The 27,643-nt window shown below is 35.8% G+C and overlaps 2 protein-coding genes across 3 annotated transcripts; both read right to left on the bottom strand.

The window, feature by feature from the left end:
* Positions 1-4,881: 4,881 nt before the first annotated feature.
* On the bottom strand, positions 4,882-18,332 carry LOC127945061 (AP-4 complex subunit epsilon-1-like). Of its 2 annotated transcripts, none has more exons than XM_052541592.1 (21): positions 18,050-18,332; positions 16,525-16,596; positions 16,327-16,444; positions 16,095-16,168; positions 15,895-16,016; positions 14,428-14,587; positions 14,175-14,341; positions 14,026-14,099; positions 12,955-13,077; positions 12,765-12,874; positions 12,312-12,451; positions 12,102-12,214; positions 11,899-12,017; positions 10,749-11,045; positions 9,295-9,406; positions 9,065-9,203; positions 8,033-8,273; positions 7,426-7,947; positions 7,165-7,355; positions 6,104-6,264; positions 4,882-5,954 (listed from the first exon to the last, which is right to left on the bottom strand). In XM_052541592.1, exons 1-21 carry the CDS (start codon positions 18,176-18,178, stop codon positions 5,794-5,796), a joined length of 3,345 nt encoding a protein of 1,114 aa, XP_052397552.1. In that variant the 5' UTR covers positions 18,179-18,332; the 3' UTR covers positions 4,882-5,793. The 2 variants fall into 2 exon arrangements, with proteins under 2 accessions (XP_052397552.1, XP_052397551.1); XM_052541591.1 differs by having other exon boundaries at positions 4,883-5,954; positions 16,327-16,450.
* A 680-nt stretch (positions 18,333-19,012) lies between these two features.
* LOC127944366 (guanine nucleotide-binding protein subunit beta-5a) lies at positions 19,013-27,587 on the bottom strand. Its single transcript, XM_052540242.1, has 9 exons — positions 27,536-27,587; positions 26,886-26,962; positions 26,385-26,517; positions 26,162-26,305; positions 25,742-25,833; positions 22,796-22,844; positions 21,842-21,938; positions 19,701-19,867; positions 19,013-19,616 (listed from the first exon to the last, which is right to left on the bottom strand). The coding sequence occupies exons 2-9, from the start codon at positions 26,945-26,947 to the stop codon at positions 19,605-19,607; spliced, it is 756 nt and encodes a 251-aa protein (XP_052396202.1). The 5' UTR covers positions 26,948-26,962; positions 27,536-27,587; the 3' UTR covers positions 19,013-19,604.
* Positions 27,588-27,643: the final 56 nt, after the last annotated feature.

Raw genomic sequence — 27,643 nt, 5'->3', positions numbered from 1 at the left:
CTGTTCAATGGCGGTATGTTGATACTCTAAGCAATCCAGCTGATGATATAACCCGCGGACTCACTCTGCAAGAAATGGTACAGGATCATCGCTGGAACAAAGGTCCACATTTCCTCCATTTGTCTGAGAAGGAGTGGCCCAACATGCCTTCCTCTGAGGTAGAACCAGACACCACAGAGTTAAGGAAGTCTGCCTTCATGGGAACTATGTCCAGCATCTTGCCAACACAACTTCCAGACCCCAGTAAGTTCTCCAACTGGAAAGAGCTTCTTAAGGAAACTGCTAGCTCCCTTCACGGGGCGGCTGATGCTAATACTACAGTACACTTTCCCGCTGCTGATTTTCTGCAAGCAGAGAAGCTGATGTTACAAAGGGCTCAAGAGGACTGCTTTGCTGAAGAATTGAGAGCTCTCAAAGCTGGGCGTACTCTTCCTTCAGACAGTCGTCTCGCATCTCTGTCACCAGAATATGAAGAAGCCACGGAGCTACTTAGAGTTGGTGGCAGGTTAAGGCATGCTGAAGGACTAGACCTGGATACTATCCATCCAGTTATCCTGGACCCAAGCCATCCTGTGACAAAGCTTATCGTCAAGGATTTTGATGAGTCACTACTGCACCCTGGGCCAGAACGAGTTCTTGCCGAGATCAGACGCAGGTTTTGGATTATCCGTGGTAGAGAGGCTATTCGAAAGCATCAACATTCATGTCTGGAGTGCCGGAGATGGAGAGCAAAACCCGATGTACCGAAGATGGCAGATTACCCACCAGCTCGGCTACGACTCACTAAGCCACCATTCTATTCAACCGGAGTTGATTGCTTTGGACCTTTCCAAGTGAGGATCGGTCGCCGCACTGAGAAAAGGTGGGGCATTGTCTACAAATGCATGACAACTCGCTCGGTGCATCTGGATCTATTAGAAAGCCTTGATACCGATGCTTTCCTGCTGTCACTGAGAAGATTCATCTCTCGACGTGGCAAACCGTTCGAACTCCTCATGGACAATGGTACCAACTTTGTCGGTGGAGAGAGAGAGCTACGTGAAGCCGTTGCTGCCATGGCACCTCAGTGGAGAGAGCAACTTGCTGAACAGCAGATATCCTTCCGATTCAATCCTCCAAGTGCGCCACACTTCGGAGGCACATGGGAGAGGGAAGTGAAATCCATCAAGACTGCACTTCGCGTTGTCCTTAAAGACCAGACTGTTCCTGAACCAGTCCTGATGACAATCCTAGTGGAGGTCGAGGGCATAATGAATGCGAAACCCTTAGGCTACTTGTCATCAGATGCCTCTGATCCAGACCCGGTCACGCCTAACCTCCTCCTCATGGGCCGTCATGACTCGTCACTTCCTCAAGCAGTTTACGATCCCAGTGACCTCGGTAGAAGACGTTGGAGGCATAGCCAAGCCATCGCCGATCGCTTCTGGTCATCCTTCATCAGTCACTACCTACCAGGGCTACAAGAGCGCAGTAAGTGGAGGAAGGACGGTAAGGCACTCTCCATAGGCGATGTCGTTTTAATCGTGGATTCCCAACTCCCCCGAGCATCATGGCCTGTAGGACGGATTACCAAGACTCATCCAGGAGCAGATGGACGTGTACGGACTATCAGTGTTCAAGTGAAGGACCGCACCTACATTCGTCCAGTCGCTCGGCTCATCCTGCTCCCAGCTCTGGAGGACAAGGACGAGGAAGAGACCACCAAATAGACTTTCTCATACTCTTCAACTGCCATGTGGACAGTTGGGGGCGGCCTTGTCTGAAAGTCTATTCTTTAGCGCTGAAGTTTTCTAAGCGCGTGAACGCTCCATCACGTGAAATGCGCCTGGACAGAGAATGTAGTGCGCTGCTCAGTTGTTCGCGCGCTCAGGGATGACGAGAGAAAACGCTGAGACCCTTTTCTTTACTTTTGTGTGCGTTTTATGAAAAGCAAGTAAGTTTTTACTACTGTTGCATGCTTGTACTGCATTGTGATGAATGTTTGAGATTCATGTATGTTCATGCGAACTAGTTTTATTTGTTGAACTGCGTGACTAATTAGTGTAGTCATGATGCCAGAGCGTGATATAATATGCAACATGTTTCCTGTGTGCAATAATTAGCCCTCTATATGTCGATTTAGACTTTATTTGTGTTAGTTATTTAGCGATATGCTTCTGTGTTTCAGTGCAGTGCATTTACTGTTTATTTGGTGCTATCTGCATCGAGTGTTATAGTGATACAGTCTCAGGCTGCATAGCCAATTAAAGGTGCAGCGGTATAGATATTAAAAGGTATAATAGTAACATATTTTGTTGCACTGTATTAACATAAATTATTATTTATGTACTGTACTGTTGTGAATTATGACAATGAGCATAGTATAGTATTCCTTTATTTGTTTATTAATCAGTTATTCTTACCATTGCATTATTTCTTTTTCCTTTTCTCTCTGTTTAGACCACATAGACACTTATAAGAACTTGTATATTGGCATCCTGATCTTGAAAATAAAGCTGATAAAAGGATTCTCTGGCCGGAATCTTTCTGTAGTGCTCCCATCCTAAACGAACCACTAGTCCATACTTTACAAAGTGAGAATTTTCCTTAGATCTGATATGAGAAGTAGCATGAAGACATAAAAACCTTAATGGCAGGAGTTCTCAATTCTGGCCCTCGATTTTTTAGTAATCCTGAAGACCTCAATTTGCCTGTTCAGGTGTATTTTATTAGAGTTGAAGCTCAGCTCTCAGAGAAGTGGACTTTATGATAATTGTCACCAAAAAACTATCAGACATCCTAAACCTCGAGTTTACACCACAGCAGTCCGTTTTCTTCTGCGCAAACATAAGTTAAATTCAGTTTGTGTCTCCTCCACGCTGGTGGGTCAGCGTATTAGCTGAATTACTGTGTAGTCACACCTACCTATATGAAATGAAAATGTACAGTAGTACTTTTCAAAAGTGTAAAAAAAAAAAAAAAGAAAAAGAAAAAAAATTTTAATTAGAAATGTCTTTTAGTTGAAGTATTCAGTTGAGTAAAGTACAAACTCCCAAATCATCAGTATTCAATTTCAGTATTGAAGTACAATAACTCTGTATTTCAAATAAATATTTACACCCATGCACAAGATGACTGCATATCATGTCATGGTAAATGATCTGTCACTTCTCCATCACTCCCTGGTTGTCTGTTGTTTAATAACATTGATAATCCAAAACAACATATGGATATAAAGTTAGCTACTTCAGAAAAAAAAAAATTGTGTGATTTACTATCGCAGACTGTCACATAACAAGACAGTAGCCACCCTACTAACAAATCTTGGTTCCCAGAACGTTGTTTTTTAAAGCTAGCTTTTGGTTAGACAGGAAAGTTTTATTTTTGGAAATAGAACGTTAGTTTCTGGTTTGTATAACGTTATTTCAACGTTTCCTTAACGTCAGTAATCCAGCACACACACGACCCAGTGTAACGTCAGTATGGGGCATGGAAATTATCTATATGGACGCCTAATAAGTATTATAAAAACCATATCCTGTTTTATCTATTGTTTAAGTAATAAAAATAATCTGAGCTAATCAACTGCTCATAATCTGTCCATACGGGATAACGTTACCCAGATTTTAAATTTCTTCTGCACCAAATAAATATTATTTCAACACAATGTATGGTTTAGAAAATATGACATTAATTCACGCACACACACACACGCATATATGTATGTGTGTGTGTATATATATATGTACTTGTTTTTCTATTCTGGTGGGGACTTAAACCTGAATACACACAGACTCATGGGGACTCGTGTCACGGTGGGGACCTAAATTGAGGTCCCCACGGGTAAACAAGCTAATAAATTACACAGAATGAAGTTTCTTAAAAATCAAAAAATGCAGAAAGTTTCCTGTGAGGGTTAGGGTTAGGTGTAGGGTTGGTGTAGCGCGATAGAAAATACGGTCTGTACAGTATAAAAACCATTACACCTATGGAGAGTCCCCACAAGGATAGCTGACCAGACATGTGTGTGTGTGTGTGTGTGTAATAGTAATAATATAATATAGTAATAACAGTAGTAATAATATAATAGTAATAATAAAAAATACTTTAGTATATTATTATTATTATTATTATCATCATTGGAAAGTTACAGAGTTATAAAAAATACACTGAGAATAATCATTAGAGAACGTTCTGTATTAGTTACTTTTAGGTTGTTGGGAACGTTATTTTATGGTTACAAAAAAACAGAACAATAAAACAATAAAAAGAACGTTCCCCTTACGTTAGTATTTAGTTCCCCAAAAACTAACGGTCTGTGTTTGCTGTGCATATAAATCCAGATTCAAAACACATCAGTGCAGCCGCGCATTTACTGAACGAGCACCGATTAAGTATCGTCATCTTTACTTGTTTAATTTTTAAATAATATTAACTAGGCTACGTGTTTTTGTTGTTGTGATTATTTAAATGTAAAGCTAGTTGATTTACTATTATGATATCCACTGTAATTACAGTAATACTGTAGATAAAGCCCCCGCATCTGTAATAACACCACAGCTCTTACACATCATGAAGAAAGTTTTAATGTAGTTAATAGTCCAAATAAACCGGTGAATTCATACCTGGTACATTATTCTCAGAGAGAAGGCCGTAGATCTCCATTCTCACGCTCCGTTAGAGGAAATCACTAGAAGACCTACTTCAAAAGTGAATGAAAGTGAAAATCAAACAGAGAAACTACTCTGCTGACGCGTCACGATATTTAAATGAGGCGCAGGTTTGGCTCATGAATATTAAGGTAAGGAGCGAGTACCATCAGATTTTTGAGCCAAACCAATTTTATATGCGTCTTCTACGGCTGATTATTCCATTAATGATAATCATTCTTTGTGCATTAATGTTTTATTGTATCCCTTTAATTACTTTTTCATGATAAACACATGTTGACCAGAGATTTTGCTTTGTCATACAGCTGCCCAAAAAGTATTTATATATCACTGCATTAGATATGTTACTGCTATATGCACTTTTATAAACATACGCTTGGTTATTAACTTTTAAATGCATCATGCAAAAACGTTCTTTGCATGGAGATCAAAACTACTGCATCCAAACTAAACAACTACCATGACAACACAAAATGCAAATATAGCACATCTATAGGAATAAATATATATTGGAATAATGTGCAGGTAATCATTTACAATACATAAAGTACATTTTATTTATATAGCACATTTCCACATAGCAAAGCCATCCAAAAATACATTTAAAAGAGAAAGAAACAGAAAAAGAAACACTTTTCAAAAAGTCAATAAGGTCGGTTTTCTTTTCATGATGTTTTATAAAAAATAATTACAGTAGTCTACTGTTTGAGGTTGACTGAGAATTTTCTATTGAATATTAAGAAAATAATTAATAGAATAAATAATCAAAATATTTAATAGACATTTTCAATATTTATATTATTATGAAAATAACAACAGAAATATTTAATAATTGTATATGCATTGCTTTTCGGTATATATATAAAACTCCTCAAATTTTGCTCTTTGTTCTTTTTTTCTCTGCAAATAAAAAATGAAAAACAAAAATAATACTCACCAGAAAACAGCATACCACAAATGTTTAAAATCAATAAATAATTTCTCTATATGTAGGTGTGAAACAAAGCAGCTCAGCTCAGTGACTGCATACCCAAAAATAAAAATCATTTAAATTATTAATCGGGGCATAAGACAAGCAATACACAGGCACTGCATTTAAACAGTCCCTGCATGAAGACAGTGTTTTGTGGGTGTTTGTGGGTCTTCAGTGTTGTGCGAGTGCTCTCTGGCAGTGGTACAGGATGCAGTCTGGGAGAGCAGGAAGAGGAGAGCGCAGCCACATGGCCAGAGCATCACCGTTCACTCTGCAGTGCAGAAGACAGGGAGCACCGCTGAGCAGCCGACATGCTACGATCCCCTCGGAGCCTGAAACCACAACACATGAACCTGAGAGATGCACTGCTTTCCTAAACAGTGTTTCAACTATTGTCAGTTATGATGCAATTTGAAATGGAACGTAAAAGATGCTAAAATGACTGCACATCACGTTAAACTAAGTGATTTGGTTTTTTTACCAATGATGTCCACTACATGTAGCTGTAGGGCGTCTCTGAGAGCGTTCAGGGTGGTTCTGAGCGGGTCACTGGCATCTGTGAGCAGTTTCAGATTCTGTTTGACGTCATGAGACAGAGTCAGCCAGAGTTTGCCATATTCCTCGGTGGTTAAGACCAAAGGCCTGTGTGTGAGTTCATCAAAATGAGTCGCATACAGTTAGAAAGCTCCAAACATGGTGGTTCACTTTCTTTTTATATTCAGAAGAAAAAAAAACTTAATTAGAAATCTGAAAATCTGAAATCTGTTTTCAGGTTTTTACATCTTTAACCTTCAAAATTCGCCTTCAGAAGATTATTTAGGATGATTTTTTTCTCCAAATAGGTGAAATGTTCTTTACAACAGAGCAAACAATTCAATATAGATGTTAACTATTTTTTGCATGCATATCAGGGTGTATAATTATACTTATTATAGTTGCCTAAAACTTAAAATACTACTACTACAAAAAAAAAAAAAAATTAGGCAACATTTATAATTTTCTATTTTGATGTCATAAAACAACTAAAACTGAGATTTATGCACATCATATAGACATTTCTAAAAACAGACAGAGAAAAACGAAAACTGATTCAAATTACCAAAAAAAAAAAAGAAAAAAAATTAAAAAATTTAAATGTATAAAGGAAATATCAAAAATAAAAACAAATTCAAAATATTGATAAAAATACAATAGCATCTCAATGATACTAAAATCACACTGGTATACATTAATTATTTTTATTAACCAATGTATTTATTATTGTTATATATTTTATAGTTTTATTATTAATTATCTATTGAAAATAAATTACTCCATTCTTTATTATAATTTAGCAGGTTACAAAAAAGATTTTAAAAAGAAAATAAATAATTATTAAATTAGTTATTGGGTCACAGTTTAAAAATAAAATCAATATTTTAAAAATAGATTTATTTACACATAATTAAATCAAATCATTCATTGATTTATTTCTTTAGTAATCATTTCTAACGGTTGCAAGCGAATGTAAAGTAGTTTGATGTAGTTTCAGACATGCATTACCTGATGAAGTCTGCTGTTGACAGTGTCCCAGAGAAGGGGAGTGTGTTTGTGTGTCCCGGTTGTGTTTGATAAGAGACGGTCCCGGTGAAGGACACGTTTGTGTGAGGGTCGTCCATCAGCAGAGCGTAATGACACACAGACGTACTCCTGCCCTCCAGACAGTTCATGACGTTCCCTCTCAAACTCGCCGTCTAAGACAGAAGATCTGCATTACATCTCATTTCCTGTTATATGATATTCGAATAATATCTTGTGACACACCTCCAGCTCGTCACAGGTCAGCTGCACTGCCACATCTTTGATTTCAGTTTCCGTGCAGTTGGATATTAAGATCACAAGCAGCACAGCTTCATCTCTGAACAGGCGGCAGGAGGACAGAGACAGGCTGGGTTCGGAGGTCAGGCGGATGACATCAGAGTGAGGTAGGTCTTTGAGGTCAGCGGGTAACAGTGCGGTCAGATCTGAAGATTCGGGTGGAGGATGTTTATCCTGGATCGTGTTGGGCCGCACTAGAACCAGATCGCCACCCAGTATCTGAGACGTGTTTGTGCGTCTGTCTTCGTTTCGAGCCAGACCATTGGCTGTCGAGGATTTTGGGGTGTGGCTAAAAGCAGATATGGATGTGGCTGGCTCCTCCTCCAGCAATCTGCCGTACAGGAAGCTGTCAGTCGTGCAGTGAGAGGAGGATTCGGAAGACCTCTCGCTGGTGCCTGATGATGATGATGACGAGTGTGGGCGGGGCTTTTTTCTGAAGCGAGGGGGCGGGGCTTCAGATTTTCCCAGCTGAGAGGAAACAAGCAGAGCGAGAGGATATTTAGTACCGTCAATAAAAGAGACTATTGTCTTATAAAATCCATTATTTTCTCACCAGAGACATGGCGCTCCCGGCTCCCAAACCAACAAACAGAGAGGAAGCCAGCTGCTGTTTGTCCTGGTTTTGCGTCGAGGGCTCCGGTTGTGGCTGTGATCTCTCTGCTGCCTCCTGTTTGCCGGAGGACTGAACTGCAGCGCTGGGTTCATCCACCGGAGGTGCTGTTGTCTCTTTCTGACGAAGATACCCATCTTTCCCCCAAACTCTCTTTACACCCTCAAGAATCAGAGCGCTGGAGCTGAAATGATTCATAAAGTTAGTATACAACCGTACCATGTACACGCTACTGTTCTTAAGGTAGGGGTCTGTAATCATTTTTAATATTTTTGAAAGAAGTCTCTTAAGCACACCAAGGGACCGTTCACACAGAACTCTAAAAGCGCTCAGTAATGGTTTTTAAAAAAGCACAGCACAGATCGCGAGGGTCTCAAGAGATGTGCTTTTGAGACGTGATGCTATAACGGAAATAACAGAGGATAGTCAAACAGCAGGATATATAGAGAATATCAGGCTCTTTTTTTAAAGAAACTGGCATTTAAAAACACGCCGCTCATGTACGAGACATTGCAAAAGACACGTGAAATTTTTCACAATTGTGAAAAACATTTTTTCAACTTAAATGAACTGTTTTCTATTTTAATATATATATTAAAATGTAATTTATGTCTGTGATGCACAGCTGTATTTTCAGCATCATTACTGCAGTCTTCAGTGTCACATGATCTTTAGAAATCATTTTAATATGCTGATTTGCTGATTTAAACATTCTGATTATCATCAATAGCACAACTGTTTATACAACTTATTTGCAAATATATATTTTTTTTTAAATTGTCTGTGTTGTTGTCTCTGTGTACTGGAAGCTTATGTCACTAAAACAAATTCCTTGTATGAGCAAGCATACCTGGCAATAAAGCTCTTTCTGATTCTGATTTCTGATTTAATGCATCCTTGCTAAATAAAAGCATTAATTTCTTTACACAAAGTGGTTGTGTCCAATCAAAGGCAGCATGTTACACAGATACCCACCCGGCCTTCTGAGAGAGTTCAGTGCTGTTTCCCGAGAGTCCCGAGCTGACGGACAGAAGTGTGGGAGACGGTCTGTCCGTGATGCTACATGATGACAAACTTACAGGCAGAGAATAACTGTACGGCTCCAGATTCAGTGCTGGAAAACAAAAACAGTCCGTCAAACAAGCTAGGAAAGACAAGAGGCTATAGAGTTTACTGTAGTCTAAGTAACAGTAAGATGAGCACACCTCTGTCCTCACACAGCTCTTCCTGTCTCTGATGAGGGGGTTTATACGGTGCGGCTCCTGCAGCCAATGCCTCGGACACAAACCCATCCAGAAACGACAGAGAAGAGTCAACCTGTGAAGAAAACACACTAACTATTTGTATTGTATTTTGTATCATCAAACAGCTACATCATTCATTCCTTCATTCTACATCATCTTGAAAACAATGTCATAGTTTATGTAGCAACATGACGCAGCACCACTGTTTTCAACACTGATAAAAATCAGAACTGTTTCAAATCAGCGAAACTTGGAGACTTTTATGGCACTTGGTATGTGAACACACAAAAAAAATAGTCAAAAAAGGCAGACCAAAGGAAATGAATGGGAAATAAACTGGAAAACACAGAACATTTTATTTGTGCAATCTACAAATCTCCCAAAATGCTGAAAACAATTGCACAGCAATGAAGGGGTCAAACTCTAAAACATCTAGAGGGCAAAATCAACACACCAACTCACACACGCACGGACACACACTTGTACACACACATACACACCTATAAACTAGTGACTGTGACACTGCAACTAATATGTAAAATAAAATCAATAATTCAACTTCAATGCATTAAAAAAGTGGACAGCAAGGAATGGGTTACACTCTAAAACATCAAGAGTGTAAAACAGATACATCCACTCACACACACACACTCACTCACAGATACACACATATATTATGCATAGAATTATACAAACTCAAATTAATTGGTATAGCCAAAATAAATCATAAGAGTGAAATAAGAGGTTTAAATCCAGGATTAAGCACAGATAAAGCATTCAGTTCATTCTTGTTTCATTTTTATAGAATTTTAATGTTATGTGTAACAAAGTGCTTTCTGTGTTCAGGTTTGAATGTAATAATAATGCAAATGCAACATTTGAAACAACAAAAAATTTAAACCTTGACAAAAAGTAGTTTTTGAGAATACCTTAAGGTTCATTTAAATCCACAATCTAATAAAAGTTAACAATTCTGTATAAAAACAACTAGGAATTCACAAGCCTGGCACCTAGTGGTTACATCATGAAATTACAGGTTTTTCTGTTTTTTTTTGTTGCTCTCACCAGAAGGTGCTATTCTGCCTTCAAAAATTAGATTTTAAAAGCATAGTCTCTATTTCATTTCTCAATGTTTTATTATTTATTTTTTTACTATTTTCAATGGGGGGGGGGTTATCATAATTATTGCATGGCTATTAATTAGTACTATGACATTCTCTAAAAATACAAAAGAAAAAATATTACTGAACAAAAATATATAAGATTGATTTTACTGAAAAAATAAAAAAAATAACATTTCAGGTGTCTGGTCACTTTTGACCTTCCAGACCATGAGTGTGACTCTCAAATGAGGAGCGCACAAGGGTTAATAAGATTAATTCGTCATAATTAGGAGAAGCAATCAGGCCTGTTACCTCCATGCCGCCCCAGGGGGCTCCACGGGGCAGGACCCGCTCATAGAGCAGTGAGTCCTGGGAGAGCTGACGCAGCTCCTGGGCCTGCTGACGGAGCACCGTGTCCTGGGAGGACGAAAGACTCTCAGCCAGCTCCAGAATCAAGTCTGTCTGACCCTCAGAGATCTTGGTCAGCGCTGAAAGAATCCAGACCCGTGTCTCTGAGCTCACGCTTCTCTGATCCAGCAGCTTCGTCAGGAGACAGATGACCTCACGCTGGTCCACCGACTCCTGGAGGGGAGTGTATTCTCCAAGCACCTGAGCACACACACACACACACCACACACACACACACACACACACACACGCACGCACACACGCACACACACCGGTGAACAAATATCTCTTGTGAGTTTCCAGAACACTGATTTCATTTGCTGTTCATTCCAGTAGGGTTTGACGTTTGCATGCTTCTAAGCTAATAATAGGCACAGAAATGCACCACATATAGGGCTTATTTTATCAGTTTTATTAAAAAAGTATGCAATTTATTACTTCTATTACAGGTTTAAAAGGATTCCATCCATCCAAGGAGTCATCCAGCTTTTTTCCTACCAATTATAATGCTGTATTTTACTTTAGCGTAAATGATTTTTTTATATTAACATTAATTTCTAAATATTTATATGAAACTATAAATAAAATTCAATAATATTATATATTAAATTGGTTATCTGCTATAGCATAAAAAAAAACATTTAAATGTAAAAAAAAAAAAAAAAAAAAAATTATATATATAAAATGTTACATTTAATTAGTACTAAAGAGTAAATGTTTAATAAATAACAATTATTTATAAAAATTTTAATTCAATATTAGATATTTATATAATGCTCAGTTGGTCTTAAAAGACGATTAATATTCAGAAAATATCAGATGAAAACTGAATCGAGCTAAATATTGAAAATATTGTCTTCTGTAGAGCTTATATATAAATTTATTTACCTAATAAATGTATTTTGGCGATATATATATTTTTTCCTGAATATTTTTCCCTCAATTCAGTTTTTTAGCCAGTCACTAGAATTTGAATCAGCCTTATAGCAGAATTTGTTTTGTGAATCATCACAGTGTGTGTGTGTGTGTGTGTGTGTGTGTGTGCCGTACACACCCAGCTCATGACCTGTAAGAAGCGCTGGGGCAGACGAGAAGCGTCTCTCTTCAGCACGGTCAGATACGAGTCGACAGCATGAAGCCGTAACTGATCATCTTCCTCTTTAGACTCTGAGCCTGAGACGAAAGCATCCGAAATATAAAACCAAACACCTTCCACTACAGTTTACAGCTCTTAGACTCTCTGTGCGTCTGGTTTACCCTCCGCCAGCACTCGCAGGAAGTTGTTTGGGACGTCCCGTTGCAGCAAATCTCCACCAGTGGAAAAAACATCATTCATTGTCTGAATGAACCACGAGTTATCCGGAGCAAACCTAAGGGTTTTCATAGGAACATACCAGCGGACATTCAACGAATCAGTGTTCGTTTTATAGGAAGTAATGCATGTTAATAAACTCAAAAAAAGGATATTTTTCAGCGAGCTCTGCGACTTTTCCAACCAGATGGATGATGGTGTGCTCGTCGTTGCAACCGTGCAGGAAGTCCAACATCTTCTCAACGATCACGGTCACATTCTGAGCGTTTGTGATCCTGAACAGCAATTCAAGAGTCTGAGAGAGAAGAAAGAGGAGAACACAAGACCCTTGGGTTATTAAATCCGTTATTGAGATTAAATGCGAGAGCATTACATCGGTCGACCAGGTTTTAATGTTTTAGAAGTTGGATTTTCTCTGTGCCTTTGTTGTTCTCATGCCATAAAATAATAGATAGGAATTGAAAATTTGAAATAATGACACAAAATTCATATTTATGAGATAAAAAGTCATATTTATAACCTAAAAACGTACAATTATTTCATCATGAGTCAATAACGATGGATTTTTCTCATGATTATGACAAACGTAGGTGTGCTCTGTTCATCACCTCTCTTTTAATCGTGTAATCTGCGTGGTCCAAACACTCGATGATGGTCATCTGATGCTGCAGGGCGAGTCTAGCATCGTGCTGGACCACATACGTCAAGGCTTTCAAACCTGAAGAGTGCAGCGATACGTGAGCAGGTTCAGAGAGCTCGGGTTAACTAACGCGTGAGAAACAAAAGCAGGAGCTTTACCAAGATATTTGAGGTTGATCTTTGGAGAAAGAACAAAATTTCCAATGCATCTCGCGGCTTTTTCAAGCAGCTCAGCTTTGGGGTGGATGGTGTAGACGGCCTTCACACACTCATACAGGATCGCTGAAACACAACAGCGTTTATTTTACTGAGAGAGTATGGTTCACTTCATTAGAAGAGATGATTTCGATGAGGAGCAGAAATAAAACAAACAAACAAAAACAGTTTTGCATAGTGCTTATAAGATACTAAAGCTGTGTGTGTGTGTGTGTGTGTGTGTGTGTGTGTGTGTGTGTGTGTGTGTGTGTGTGCGTGCGTGCGTGGGGAAGTGAAATATAAAGTGAGGTAGTAAATCATTAAAACGTTAGTCAAATTAAACAAAAGCTACATAGTATAAAAAATGTATAAAAAAAACAAAACTACTGAAAGACAGATTATGTATTAGTTGAATTTATTTTGATTACAAATTACGGTTTGGTCAATTAGAAAAGATGATTTACAGTTATTAGTTATTATTGGATTAAAAAGCATAAAAAAATAAAAATAAAAAACAGTTCTGCGTGATGGTTCTCAAACACAAAGAATTAGTATTGGTTATAAGTCACTAAAAATATTAAATATTGTTTTTGCTGACTGAAATAAAGCTGAAATAAAACAAAAGTATCAAATAAAAAATGTAAACTTTAACAAAATTAGAAAGGTTTTTCTGGTCAACTTCCTTAAATAAAGTACTTTTAATTAAAACACAAAACTTTAATACAAATAAAAAAAATAAAAAAGCAGTCGTAAAATGAATAAACATTAAACAAATTCTGCATAATGGTTAATCAAACACTTATAAACAAATAGTATCGGTTATAAGCACTGTTATTATCATTAACTTAGGCTAAAACAACTAATTAAAGATTGTTTTCATAAACTGAAATAAAGCTGAAATATAATATAATGAGTATTAGATCAAAGATGTAAACTTAAATGGAAATGAAGACATCAACAACAACCTGAAACACCAGAAGTTTAGTTGAAGAACTAAATTACTGAAAACAGCAGCACTAGAAAAGATGATTTTACCGTAAGTGATGTTGTGGTTCATTTCCGCTCTGCGCAGAGACTCGTCCAGAACGTCATACATCAGCTCACTAGTGCTGAAAAATGACATTACAATTTCAGTTTTTAGTGCATAATGTAAGTGTATAAATTGGCCCGCGGTCCCTCGGTACCTTGGGTCCTCTCTCCCGAGCAGCGAGAGGATCCTGAGCAGCTGGATCTGAAGCCACGGCGCAGGAACGCTGTGATAGTCAAACTCCACCGGGAGTTTCCCCCCCACCACCTGCTTCAGGATAGTGACCAAACTTCCCGTCAGGTCCTTATAGCCGTCTGGACTCTCCTGATGATGAGAAAGACATGCATGATGAGTATTATATGGTATTATATTCTCAGGTTTAAAGCCCAAACTGTGTGCTGAAGACTGACCTTGATCAGCTGTAGGTAAATATGTAAAGATGATGTCATGACACCCGGATCTTTGTCGCACAGGGCTTTTCGAAACTTGCCATGAATGTGCTGGACTTGAGTCGGAGCAATGAGATGAAACTTATATAACGCCAGGACGGCTTTTCTCCGAATGATCTCCCTTGGACAGAAAAGAAGGACAAGAATATGTGACCCTGGAGCTTAAGTCACTGGGGTATATTCGTAGCAATGGCCAAAAATACATTGTATGGGTCTATATATGTAAATATATCAAAACTTAATTTTTGATTAGTAATATGCATTGCTCACCCTCAGATTCCAGATTTGCAAATAGTTGCATCTTGGTCAAATTTTGTCTGATCCTAATAAAGATGATTTATTCAGCTTTCAGATGATGTGTGAATCTCAATTTGGAAAAACTGACACTTAAAATATGAGTTATTATTAGACTGAGAATCAAATTGACCAATATGCAAATTATTTTACCCATATTTACACTTTTCTTAACTGGAAAACTGGTAATTAGTTCAGTAATATTGCAACTTCTGGTACAGTGCTTGAATATGCATTCAGCAGGAAACTAGTGTTCACAGGTAAATTCAATTAGTATTTCTTAAATTAATATTAAAACAATATATATTACAAATATTTATATAAAGTGTTTTGTTAATGTAATTAATATAATTATTAATAATAATAGTCATTTAGAAGTGATGATTCGTTATTCTTATGTTAAACAAAGCAAAAACTTAGTTTATTGGACATTTATTGTTATAATACTAAATAAATATTACGTGCCTTGGCAATGTTTAGTATTAAAATACTAAAACTGACATAAAAGCTGTATACAGAAATATAGATAAAAATGACAAAAGCACACAACAAAAGTACTAAAACTAAAATATAAATGGAAGCTAAAAATATAAAAGGAAATGTAAAATATTACTCAATACTATAATATTATAGAAATAACAACAAAATAACACATAAGTGACCCTGGACCACAAAACCAGTCATTAGGGTACATTTTTCATAAATTGAGATTTATGCATCATCTGAAAGCTGAATAAATCATCTTTCCATTGACGTATGGTTTGTTATGAAAGAACAATATTTGGTCGAGATACAACTATTTGAAAATCTGGAATCTGAGGGTGCAAAAACGTTTTTATATTGAGAAAATCATCTTTAAAGTTGTCCAAATGAATACTTAGCAATGCATATTACTAATAAAAAATATGGTTTTGATATATTTATGATATATCTTATAATGAAAATCTATAATTTTGACCCATAGAATGTTTTTTTTTTTTTTTTTAGCTATTGCTAAAATGCGACTGCTTTTGTGCTCCAGGGACACACATTAGCCATTTTAAAGCCTTATTTATTTGGCTTTTAGATATCTTCAGGTGTTGAAATGAGAAATGAGTTGTGTGTACTGTTTAGGAGTGAATCTCTCGGGCTTACTTTGGATGCGACAGCTTGTCTTCCACCAGAGGAAGGACAGCAGGTATCATGTCTTTGGGAAACACCTGAGCTACAACAGTCAGCGCCATGCACGCTTCGATGAGGTTAGTGCTCTGAAGATCCTGTCACACATGCATGAGACCTTCAGCAGCACATTTTACATAACAGGTCCAAATAAAGCTAACAAGAACCGAGCTCACTTTCAATACGGTGTTTACCAGCAATAACAACAACTCATGTCCTTCATTGAGGAAGAGAGACACCGCAAGGTACCCTAGAACATAAAGAGATTAAAATACACAAACATTTCATCAAATATTGTTATATTAAAATGCATTTTATTCATCGTTTGTACACTGAGGCAGATTGTGGACGCTGTATAAAGTGTGCTGTGCATCTGTGACGGTGAGGCCTGGAAACGCAGTAACGTACCCACTCTCTTCTCCAGCACGCCGCCCTGCTGCGCCAGTTTGATGGCGTGAATGTAGGTGAAGGAGGCATCGTAGCCCAGCATCTCACAGTACATGGCTCGCACCATGACCTCTCTCATCTGCTTCTGTAACACACACACGGAGGTCAAAGCACCAGCTTCTGAGTGACCGTGATGATGGTAACATCTGTATCGCTCACCATAGTAGTGTTGGGAGATGAAACCTGCTCTTTCATGGCAGACAGCTCCTGTTTGATGAGGTTCTCCTCGTCCTGCAAATGAGATCATGCATTGAAATAAAGAGCACTGCATTCTTAAGAGTGGCTGTTATGACCTTGATAGTGTGCATTTGTATATTGTACTAACTTGCTATTATTAATTTTGATGTTGGAAGTGGCCACCTTATTGCTGTCCACTTTATTTATTTTTATAAATATTATGTTTATATTATTATTATTATATAGCTATTAATATTTGAATATTATTATTTAACACATTATTACTAAATATAAAGTGTTTAACCATAAAAAAAAGTGTAATACTGCTTTAAACTGTTGTAGTCCCCCCCCAAAAAAAAAAATGCAAAAAGTTTTCTGTTTAATTTAATTGCAATTTTGTTTTTGTTTTTCTTGGCAAAAAATAAATATCTTACATTTTCCCCTGATTTACAGAAGACAACCAGTAAAATGTAATTCAGCGTAACAAGCTTGTCAGGCATATTTACAACAAAAATCAATTTATGACATATTAAAAGACTAATTACTTTCACACCAAATACTAATAAGTTGTAATTTTACATTTTTAACATTTGCCACTATCCTTGGTTTTGCCCATTTGTCAGTAAGAATTTTTTACTAATTTAAAACACAATAAAATTTTGTATGCTCCATTATTCTTTTAGATATTTTAATATGTACAGGTCAGAATAAGCATGTTGTTTGAATTTTTGCATAAATATTGTGTTACACTGAATGACAATGTAACATTATTTCAACCAAATTTTGACATTTTATTCTCCAAAAACTTATTTAAAACCTTAAAAGTAGACCTTTTACTTACATTTAATGTGCTTTCTATGAACACAAAATCACTTTTGTACATTTTTCTTGACGCGTACATCTTAACGTCTTTGACCCATATAAATAAAAAGTAAATAAAATAAAAAGTTAAAAAAAGTAAATTTTACACAAAAATATTGAACAACCTTTACTAATATTCAATATTAGATATTTATTTATTTAATATGTGGTTTCTAGGACCTTAATAGTGTACATTGGTTTATTAAAAAATTTTGAAAATGGTCCTTTTGGCTGTTCACTTGTTACAGTTGTTATAAATGCAATGTTTTATACTATTTTTGTATAGTATAAATAACACATAATAATATATTTTTGATTTATATATACATATATATATATATATATATATATATATATATATATATATATATATATATATATATATATATATGCTTGCATACACACATACTATTAAATAATTTATTTACTATTTATTAATGATAAAAATATAAAATTATCAATACAAATATTCTGTATTATCAACTATTTTAAAATAATTATTTTTTTTTTTTTTTCTTAATATAGTACTGATTAAATAACTAACACTGAAAGCGAAACCATTCTCTCTAGTGCTTTCCCTGTCAATGTCTATATTTATGCTTCGGTCGGTGATGTCATGTTATTAAAAAGCGAATGATTAACTCACATGTTTAGATGTCAGTTCTGTGATGCTCTTGATGAGTTGTCTTAATCTGTTGGTGATTCTAGCAGCTCCGGTTTGAGAATCAAATAAACCCGGCAGAGCAGTGAGGGTTTTCTCCACAACATCGCTCATTTCAGCACAACAACACAGACGAGATCATACATAAAGACGAGTGTACTACAGAAGGACAGATACATGTACAACAGTCAAAACACACAGAATGAAAACACAAACCAGCATGACTAGACTTTCTCGACGCCTACAGGAAGTGCGCTGCTGCTTTTCAAAATAGAAGTCCCGCGAGCGGTTTTGCAGTTATAGGTTGCTCATCTGCTCTTAAATTTAATTTTTATTCTTTAGCATTTTCTTAAGAGTTGTTGTCTTGTAGTAACTTTGTTATCTGCCTTGTTTTAAATGTGTAGCACTTTGGTTCAATGCCATTGCTGTTAAATCTGCTTTAAAAATAAAAATGACTTGACTTGACTTACAGGAATTATTCACCTAAACATCTATCTAAATGTATGTCTATTTATTAGTTTTGTGTAACAATTCAGGTATTTATTTTAAAGACAACGAAATTAAATATCAATTAGATATATTTGATAATTAGAATTAGATATTAGAAGAATATAAATCTGATAATTTTTTACAAACCTACATAATTTTTTTTATTATTATTATTAATTTTTACAATTTAGTCAATGTACAAAAACATTAAACAATTAAATTAATTACAAATTCTTATTTAAAAAAAGAATTGATTTTGGTTCCAGCAAAAAAAGGGTAATGGTCTTTTCATTTTTGGATGAACTGTCTAATTAATAACTCTAGAAAACTAGAAAACTGTATGCTTTACTGAACAGTTACTATTATTATGAAATAAGTGATTAATTTAATTGCTTAAAACTGATCTAATAACAACAAAAACAACTTCTTGAAACATGAAATAAAGAGACACCACATACATTTAAGCATTTAGAATCCATTTATTTGGTTTAGGTGCAGGGATATATGTGTCGATATGACAACCTATATGATATGATATAATGGTGTATACACTTTGCTACAGTAAGAAAGAACAACTATAATGGCATAGTAATTAAAAGACAATGAGACCATAGCGAGTAAGAGACAATAACTAAATCTGTTCGCTTGCATATTAGAAACAGAGTCCGCTAAACAATCTTTATCTTGACTCATAACAACTCAAGCAGTCAGTCGAGACATCAGGGTCTCTGCTGTGCTTCAACCTCATGCACAGGCCTAAACAACATGGAATATGTTTATATTTTTAGATTAATGTTTTAGATATATGATTTCTTGGATCATGAGCTCAAACACATTCATACACATAAACTAGAACGCTGTCATAGAAACAGAAGCCATCCACACCATCCAAGTCCATCCCATAATACCAAGCATGCCTAATGTGCTGATTAGAGTTGGATGCACTACAATCCCTCTGTATCATATCCTCTACTGAGCTCAACACACTATTACAGTCTGCAGCTTATCCGTGAATCCAGACGTCAAACACAAGCAGAGGTTCAGCAAACATTCAGGCCCAGACCTGGAGAAAGACGGAACGAATGTGAGACTTTCATCACAACACTTAATATACTTTAATTGTGTTGTGACCTTTTTGTCCACTGACCCGTAATGTGTGATCCCAGGATCCCGAGCAGAACGCCGTTCCGTCCGGAGAAATGCGGAGCGTGCTAACTCTGTTCTCATGTCCAAACAGGATGGACACGCGGGTGCCCTTTAAAACGTCCCACACGTTGATGGTGTAGTCATTGTAGCCACCGAACAGCAGCCGCCCTGCAGGAAGATATTAGAATATCACAAACAACAAACTCCTTCAAATAATAAAGCAATCTTGGTTATTCTTGTTAACAAAAAAAACTATATATAATAATAATAATATTATTATTCATAATAAAACATACATGCATGCATACATACATGCTACATACATACATACATACATACATACATGCATACATACATGCATACATACATACATACATACATACATACATACATACATACATACATACACGCATACATACACGCATACATACACGCATACATACACGCATACATACACACATACATGACATGCATACATACATACATACATACACACATACATACATACATACATACATACATGCAAACATACATACATACACGCATACATACACGCATACATACATACACACATACATACATACATACATACATACATACATACATACATACACGCATACATACATACATACACGCATACATACATACATACATGCATACATGCATACATACATACATACACACATGCATGCATACATACATACATACATACATACATACATGCATGCATGCATACATACACACATGCATGCATACATACATACATACATACATACATACATACATACACACACACATACATGCATACATACATACATACATGCATGCATACATACATACATACACACATGCATGCATGCATACATACATACATACATACATACATACATGCATACATACATACATACACACATGCATGCATACATACACGCATACATACATACACACATACATACATACATACATACACACATACACGCATACATACATACATACACGCATACATACATACATACATGCATACATGCATACATACATACATACACACATGCATGCATACATGCATACATACATACATACACACATGCATGCATACATACATACATACATACATACATACATGCATGCATGTATACATACACACATGCATGCATACATACATACATACATACATACATACATACATACACACATACACGCATACATACATACATACACGCATACATACATACATACATGCATACATGCATACATACATACATACACACATGCATGCATACATGCATACATACATACATACACACATGCATGCATACATACATACATACATACATACATACATGCATGCATGCATACATACACACATGCATGCATACATACATACATACATACATACATACATACATGCATGCATACATACATACATACATACACACATGCATGCATACATACATACATACATACATACATGCATACATACATACATACATACACACATGCATGCATACATACATACATACATACATGCATGCATGCATACATACATACATACATACATACATACATACATATATATGTTGTCGTTAAAATTGTAAATAAACTTTGCAGTATCTGCAAAATGTTAATAATTTCACCAAAACAAGAGGCATCATACAAAATGCATGCTATTTTTTAATAAGTATTGACCTGAATAAGATATTTCACATTAAAGACATATAGTCCACACGTCAAAATAATAGTTGAATTTATAAAAATGTCCCCATTCAAAAGTTTACATGCACTTGAATCTTAACACTGTTGTTAGCTGGATAATCCACAGCTGTGTTCTTGTTTTTTTGTTTAGTGATGGTTGTTCATGAGTCCCTTGTTTCTCCTGAACAGTTCAACTTTCTGCTGTTCTTCAGAAAAATCCTTCAGCTCCAACAGATTCTTTGGTTTTTCAGCATTTTTGTGTAGTTGAACATGGACATTTTTATAAATTCAACTATTATTTTCTCATGTGGACTATATATCTTTAATGTGAAATATCTTATACAGGTCAGTACTTATTAAAAAAATAACAGGAATTTTGTATGATCCTTCTTATTTTGGTAAAATAATTAACATATTGCAGATACTTCAAATATCACTCAATATGCTTACCACTGAGGGAGAAATCCACACTAGAGGCTCCAAATATGATGCTCTCTTTAGAATAAATGGCCACCTCTCTGTCTGCCCTCAGGTCATAGAGACGACACTGTAAAGACAGAAAATAAAGATCAAACAAATTAAACACATTTTTTTATTTAACTACAGTAGCTGTGTACATTTTATTAATGAAGTCTCTTCTGCTCATCAAGGCTGCACTGATGTGCTCAGAAATACAGTAAAAACACTAATACTGTGAAATATGTGTTATTTTAATTTAAAACAGCTGTTTTCTATGAAAACATATTTTACAATATATTTTATTCCTGTGATCAAAGCTGTATTTTCATCATCATTACTCCAGTCTTCAGTGTCACGTGATCCTTCAGAAATCATTCAAATATGCTGAAGAAAAACAGTGTTGAAAAGAGTAGTGCTGCTTCATATTTATGCAGATACCATGATATACTTCCATTGTTTTTAATAGAAACAAATGCTTTTATTCAGCAAATATACATGTGACATGACAAACATTTATAATGTCACAAAAGATTCTATTTCAAATAAATGCTGTTCATTCTATTTATCATAGAATCCTGAGAAGAATAAAAAAATGCTCACAAAAAATATTAAGCAGCAAAAACGTTTTTTTACCAGTGTTTATTTGATAATAATAAGAACCAGAGAATAATAAACGAACACTAATAATAATTGAGCATTAGAATGACTTGAATGCATCATGTGAGACTGAAGACTGGAGTAATGATGCTGAAAATTCAGCTTTACAACAAAGGAATAAATGACATGTTAATATATATATTACAACAGAAAATGGCTTTTTGCTAATTGTTTAGATTAAATAAATGCAGCCGATAAGACTTCATTAAAAGCATTTAAAAATCAAAACGTTTCCAAACTTTAGACAGGTAATCATATGAAAATAATGCGAGAAGGGAAAAGACTCACAGTAGCATCATCTGAGCCTGAAGCGAAAGCATCTCCGCTGGGATAGTACCTGCAGCAATAATAAAACACTACTCAGTAACTCACTTAACACCACTTCAAAGTGCTGTAAAGTCCCTTTTAAGACAATCAGATAAGTCGATGACCTATTAGCAATATTTGTAATATTTGTAATTTTTGCTTATTAATATGATTGAATTAGATCATTGAAGGTCAGTAGCAAAGACATTGGTTGATAAAATGGGATTAAAAAACATAAATTAGATTTGCATTTGATGGTTTTTATTCATTTTGAGGAATACTGAATCTGTGCAGTGAAAAGAGTATATAATGTTCATATTTAATCTAGAACTACAGTAAGATCATGTTCACCCACAACGCTCTGCACTAACTCCCGATTTCTCTCAACATGGCAACACAAGAGCTGTCAGTCAAGACATGGGAAACAAAATAACTAGCGTGCAGTGGTGGACAGTAACGGAGTAGCTTTACTTCATTACTGTACTTGTACATTTTTCAAGTATCTGTACTTTACTGGAGTAGTTTTATTTTGAGTAACTTTTACTTTTACTTCACTACATTCCAAAGCATAAGATCGTACTTTTAACTTCACTACATTTCATAAAACATATCGTTACTCCCTATAATATATCACGTGCTCCGACACGCAGAAGCGGTGTCTGATTCATCATGAATGAACTGAGTCTTTTCAAAATAAACTTTACTCAGATCGCGAATCGCACTAAACGATTCGTTTACGAATTGGAATGATCCAATTGCAGCTGTTCTGGAGTCGACCCCTCACTGATTCAAATGAACCGTTTATTTAGTGTGAGTCTCCTGAAGTAAGAACCGGGAGATGAGCGCGCGTGCGTCTGATGTTGCTAAAGTAAGTTATTAATGTTGAAATTTAGGATTAATTATTGTAACTGAAAATCATATTTAGGTCAAAATTGTAAGTTGTTTGGGAACTAAATCCGCTGTAAATAGAGAACTATTTAAGCCCACTGAAATGCTCCAGTGCAAAGCAGACACATCTATCAGTGTCTCCGTGTATTAGGTTAAAAAATAAAATAAAATAACCTTAAACTAACACAGATTAAATAAAATAACTTATGCTTGTCCAAATTCCCCGCAACCGTAATATTAACAGTTTGGAAATGGAGTTATTTTTTACATTATTTGGTCGAAGTTTTCAGATCGGCAATTCGGAGCCTGTTCGCGACTCCGTTGATTCAGATCGGGACTTCGGAGCCTGTTCGCGACTCGGTTGATTCAGATCGGCACTTCGGAGCCTGTTCGCGACTCGGTTGATTCAGATCGGCACTTCGGAGCCTGTTCGCGACTCGGTTGATTCAGATCGGCACTTCGGAGCCTGTTCGCGACTCCGTTGATTCAGATCGGCACTTCGGAGCCTGTTCGCGACTCGGTTGATTTAGATCGGCACTTCGGAGCCTGTTCGTGACTCGGTTGATTCAGATCGGCACTTCGGAGCCTGTTCGCGATCGGTTGATTCAGATCGGCACTTCGGAGCCTGTTCGCGACTCGGTTGATTTAGATCGGCACTTCGGAGCCTGTTCGCGACTCGGTTGATTCAGATCGGCACTTCGGAGACTGTTCGCGACTCGGTTGATTCAGATCGGCACTTCGGAGCCTGTTCGCGACTCGGTTGATTCTGATCGGGATATTGGAGCATGTTTGAGATTTTTTTTAATTCAGATCTGGACATCGAAGCAAGTTTGTCAAACGGTTAATTGGTGATAAATGAATATTTGGACTTGAGGCTTTTTTTTACCTGTCGATTCAGCATGTGCATGGACCCAAACACAAAGGTGGACACACTCTAGACTTAATCATCAGTAAAGCTCTAACTTTTTCATCCATTGTTATTAAGGACGTTATTCATAACCGCTCTGAAAATAAGTAAATATTGTAAGCTGATGCTAACTGTCTAGCTAACAAGCTTGCTGGTGCTAACTTGAGGTAATTTTTATAAATAATGTCCAAATATTTTTATTCAACCACCTATATATATATATATATATATATATATATATATATATATATATATATATATATATATATATATATATATATATAGATTATATCTGGTTAGAAAAGAAAGGATGTGATGTTCAGAACATGGTAACTACAGTAATTATCAAAGAGGGGAAGAGATGCACCCAGTTTGGCCAGGGGTGTTTTTACACCCCAGACAAGGTTTGAGAAGGAAAAAATCATTATGAAAATATAATTATATTTTCCTTAAAATCTTCAGGCCTTATTATCATGTCATATATAACTGTGATGTTCTGTAAAACAACAAACTTTAAAATACTTTGTTCTTACTGGTGAAAATCAGATGGTCATCTCTGTTTTCTCTCAGGTACATCACAGTGTAAGCTTCACAGTGAACACTACTCTCGTAAGTGTAGTCCATATCAACAACAAAAATATATCTTCACTCCATATAGTGGTTATTTTGGAAAAAATCCCAGGTATTTTGAGCAGTAGGATTATATAAAAAAAGTGCTAATATAAAATTAAATTAGCCTATATAAAATTGCAAACATCTATCTTTCAGTACTTTTTTACTTAAGTACATAAAAAATTTAGTACTTTTGTACTTTCACTTGAGTAAAATTGAAAAAGGAGTACTTTTACCTTTACTGGAGTAATATTTTATTATACGTATCTGTACTTGATCTACTCAAGTACTTGATTTGTGTACTTCGTCCACCACTGCTAGCATGACTTATTTAAAAAAATACTAAATATTTTCTTCTAAATTAAAAATATGTTACTTTACTAGTTACTTAAAAAAAAAAGTAATCCGATTACCTAACTTTACACCCAGCATTGTTGACCAGTGCTGTCAAGGCCTTAAAATGTTACTCAGTACGCCTTTTTTTTGCTTTGACAGAATCTGAATAGAGAAGAGGCACTCACCGCACGCTGTTGATGTCTGATTCATGAGTCTCAAAAGACTGGACACACTGTCCCGTGCGCATGTCCCAAACACAAGACTTCTTATCGCAGCCCTGAGAGACGCGAGAACATGTCAAAGGTCACTGTACAGGCACGTTAACAGCTCAATTTAAAGGGACAGTTCACCCAAAAGTTAAATTCTGTCATTAATTACTCTCCCTCATGCCGTTCCAAACCCATTTATCTTCAGAACACAAATTAAGATTTTTATTTGTGTGAGTAATTAATGACAGAATCTTCATTTCTCAGTGAACTATCCCTTTAAGAAAGCAAATATGGTAAATTATAATCTCATGTTGACTGTAAGGTATTGTGTGACATTGTTATTTTTAATGGAAGCTTTGTGTGGTTTGTGTTTGGCATCAGCCGCTCAGTTCCCACCCCTGAAACGAATGTGTTTCCGGTCTCAGAGGGTGCCAGATCCAGACACAGCACATCAGCCGCGTGTCCATGGAAGCTCTGCAGCATCTGACCGCTCTCTACATCCCACAGAGCACACGTGCCATCACCGCTAGACGTCAGGATCTACCGCAAACACAAAACACACCACAACCAGTCAAATGCAAGACACCGTCTCATTATTTCACCACGTATTCACACATACCTGCATATCTGAGTTAGTAAAGCAGCATGCAGACAGGTAGTTGGTGTGCATGGCCACTGATTTCTTCTTAGCGGCGAGGTTTTCATTCTTGTCCAGGGATAGAGGGTACACAGAGCACTTATTGTCCAAGCCACTGCAAAAAACATAATAGGTGTAGTATGTAATATTTACAGCTAATGGGTAATGCAGTCCAAATTCAAAATAATGGAGAGAGTTGTTTCTCCCACCCCTCCGTCCTCACTAGATGCAATGCTCACGCGGGTTGCCAGATTGAAGATATGCAACAGGAACGAGCGCAAATGACAATGGATATTTTTTATTATTTACTAAATGTGTAATTAAAGTTTAAAGTGTGTGACATCTAAATGAAACATAATAAATATTGTTTCCTAAAAACTCCTAAAGCTTTCCAGCCTTTACATAGGTCACAATTGGTGTATTCGGATGTTTATTGCTCAAAGATAGCGATATAATGCTTAGTGAAAGAGCCCAGAGACTTACCCACAAGCCACTGCACATCCAGAGGGGGCGTAAGCACAGGCCATGACCCACGTACAGGGCATAGTCACCGCATGCTCCTGTCAGGACATTTAATATATTAAAACAACCTTATTATAGCTAAAAAAAAAAAAAAAAAAAAAAAAAAAACATAAAAATATAATTCTGTTAGTTGAAAATTAAATTAATGGTAACTGAGACAAAAATAAAGAAACATATTTTATTTCAGCTAGTTTCCACAGAAACATTTTCATTTAGTTTATATTGATGTACTAAAATAACTAAAACTATACAAAATTAATAAAAATAGGTAGACTTAAAAAATGTAAAAACTAAGAGAAATCTCAAAAACACAACTTTATTTAAAAAAAAAGTGTTTTTTTAATGAAAAAAATAATAATACCTGAAAACGGTATCTATAATAGTATCTTCATTAAACGCTGATTATTAGTAATATTTTATTAAAGATCAAAAAGATTTGAAACAGAAGTTAAATAAGATAAATTTTACACGAACATTAGTCAAAAGCATACTGTACACATAATTATATAACAATTATATAATATAATTAGTGACTAATGCTATAGGTAAACTTTAGAAAAGAAAATTTAAGTATATGATATCAATTTTTTGAAGGATCAGGTTCATTTCACCTTATTTGTTGTAAATGCATCCCATACGATCACTTTTCCGTCCTAAAATACAAAAGAAAATTCAATAGTTATTGATAAGATTACTGAATTTTTTTGCATCATTTGAAA

This window comes from Carassius gibelio, chromosome A23, assembly GCF_023724105.1.
Source record: "Carassius gibelio isolate Cgi1373 ecotype wild population from Czech Republic chromosome A23, carGib1.2-hapl.c, whole genome shotgun sequence".
Taxonomy (NCBI): Eukaryota; Metazoa; Chordata; class Actinopteri; order Cypriniformes; family Cyprinidae; genus Carassius; species Carassius gibelio.
The sequence above is the reverse complement of the archived record's forward strand: the minus strand, read 5'-3'. Positions and strand labels throughout refer to the sequence as shown.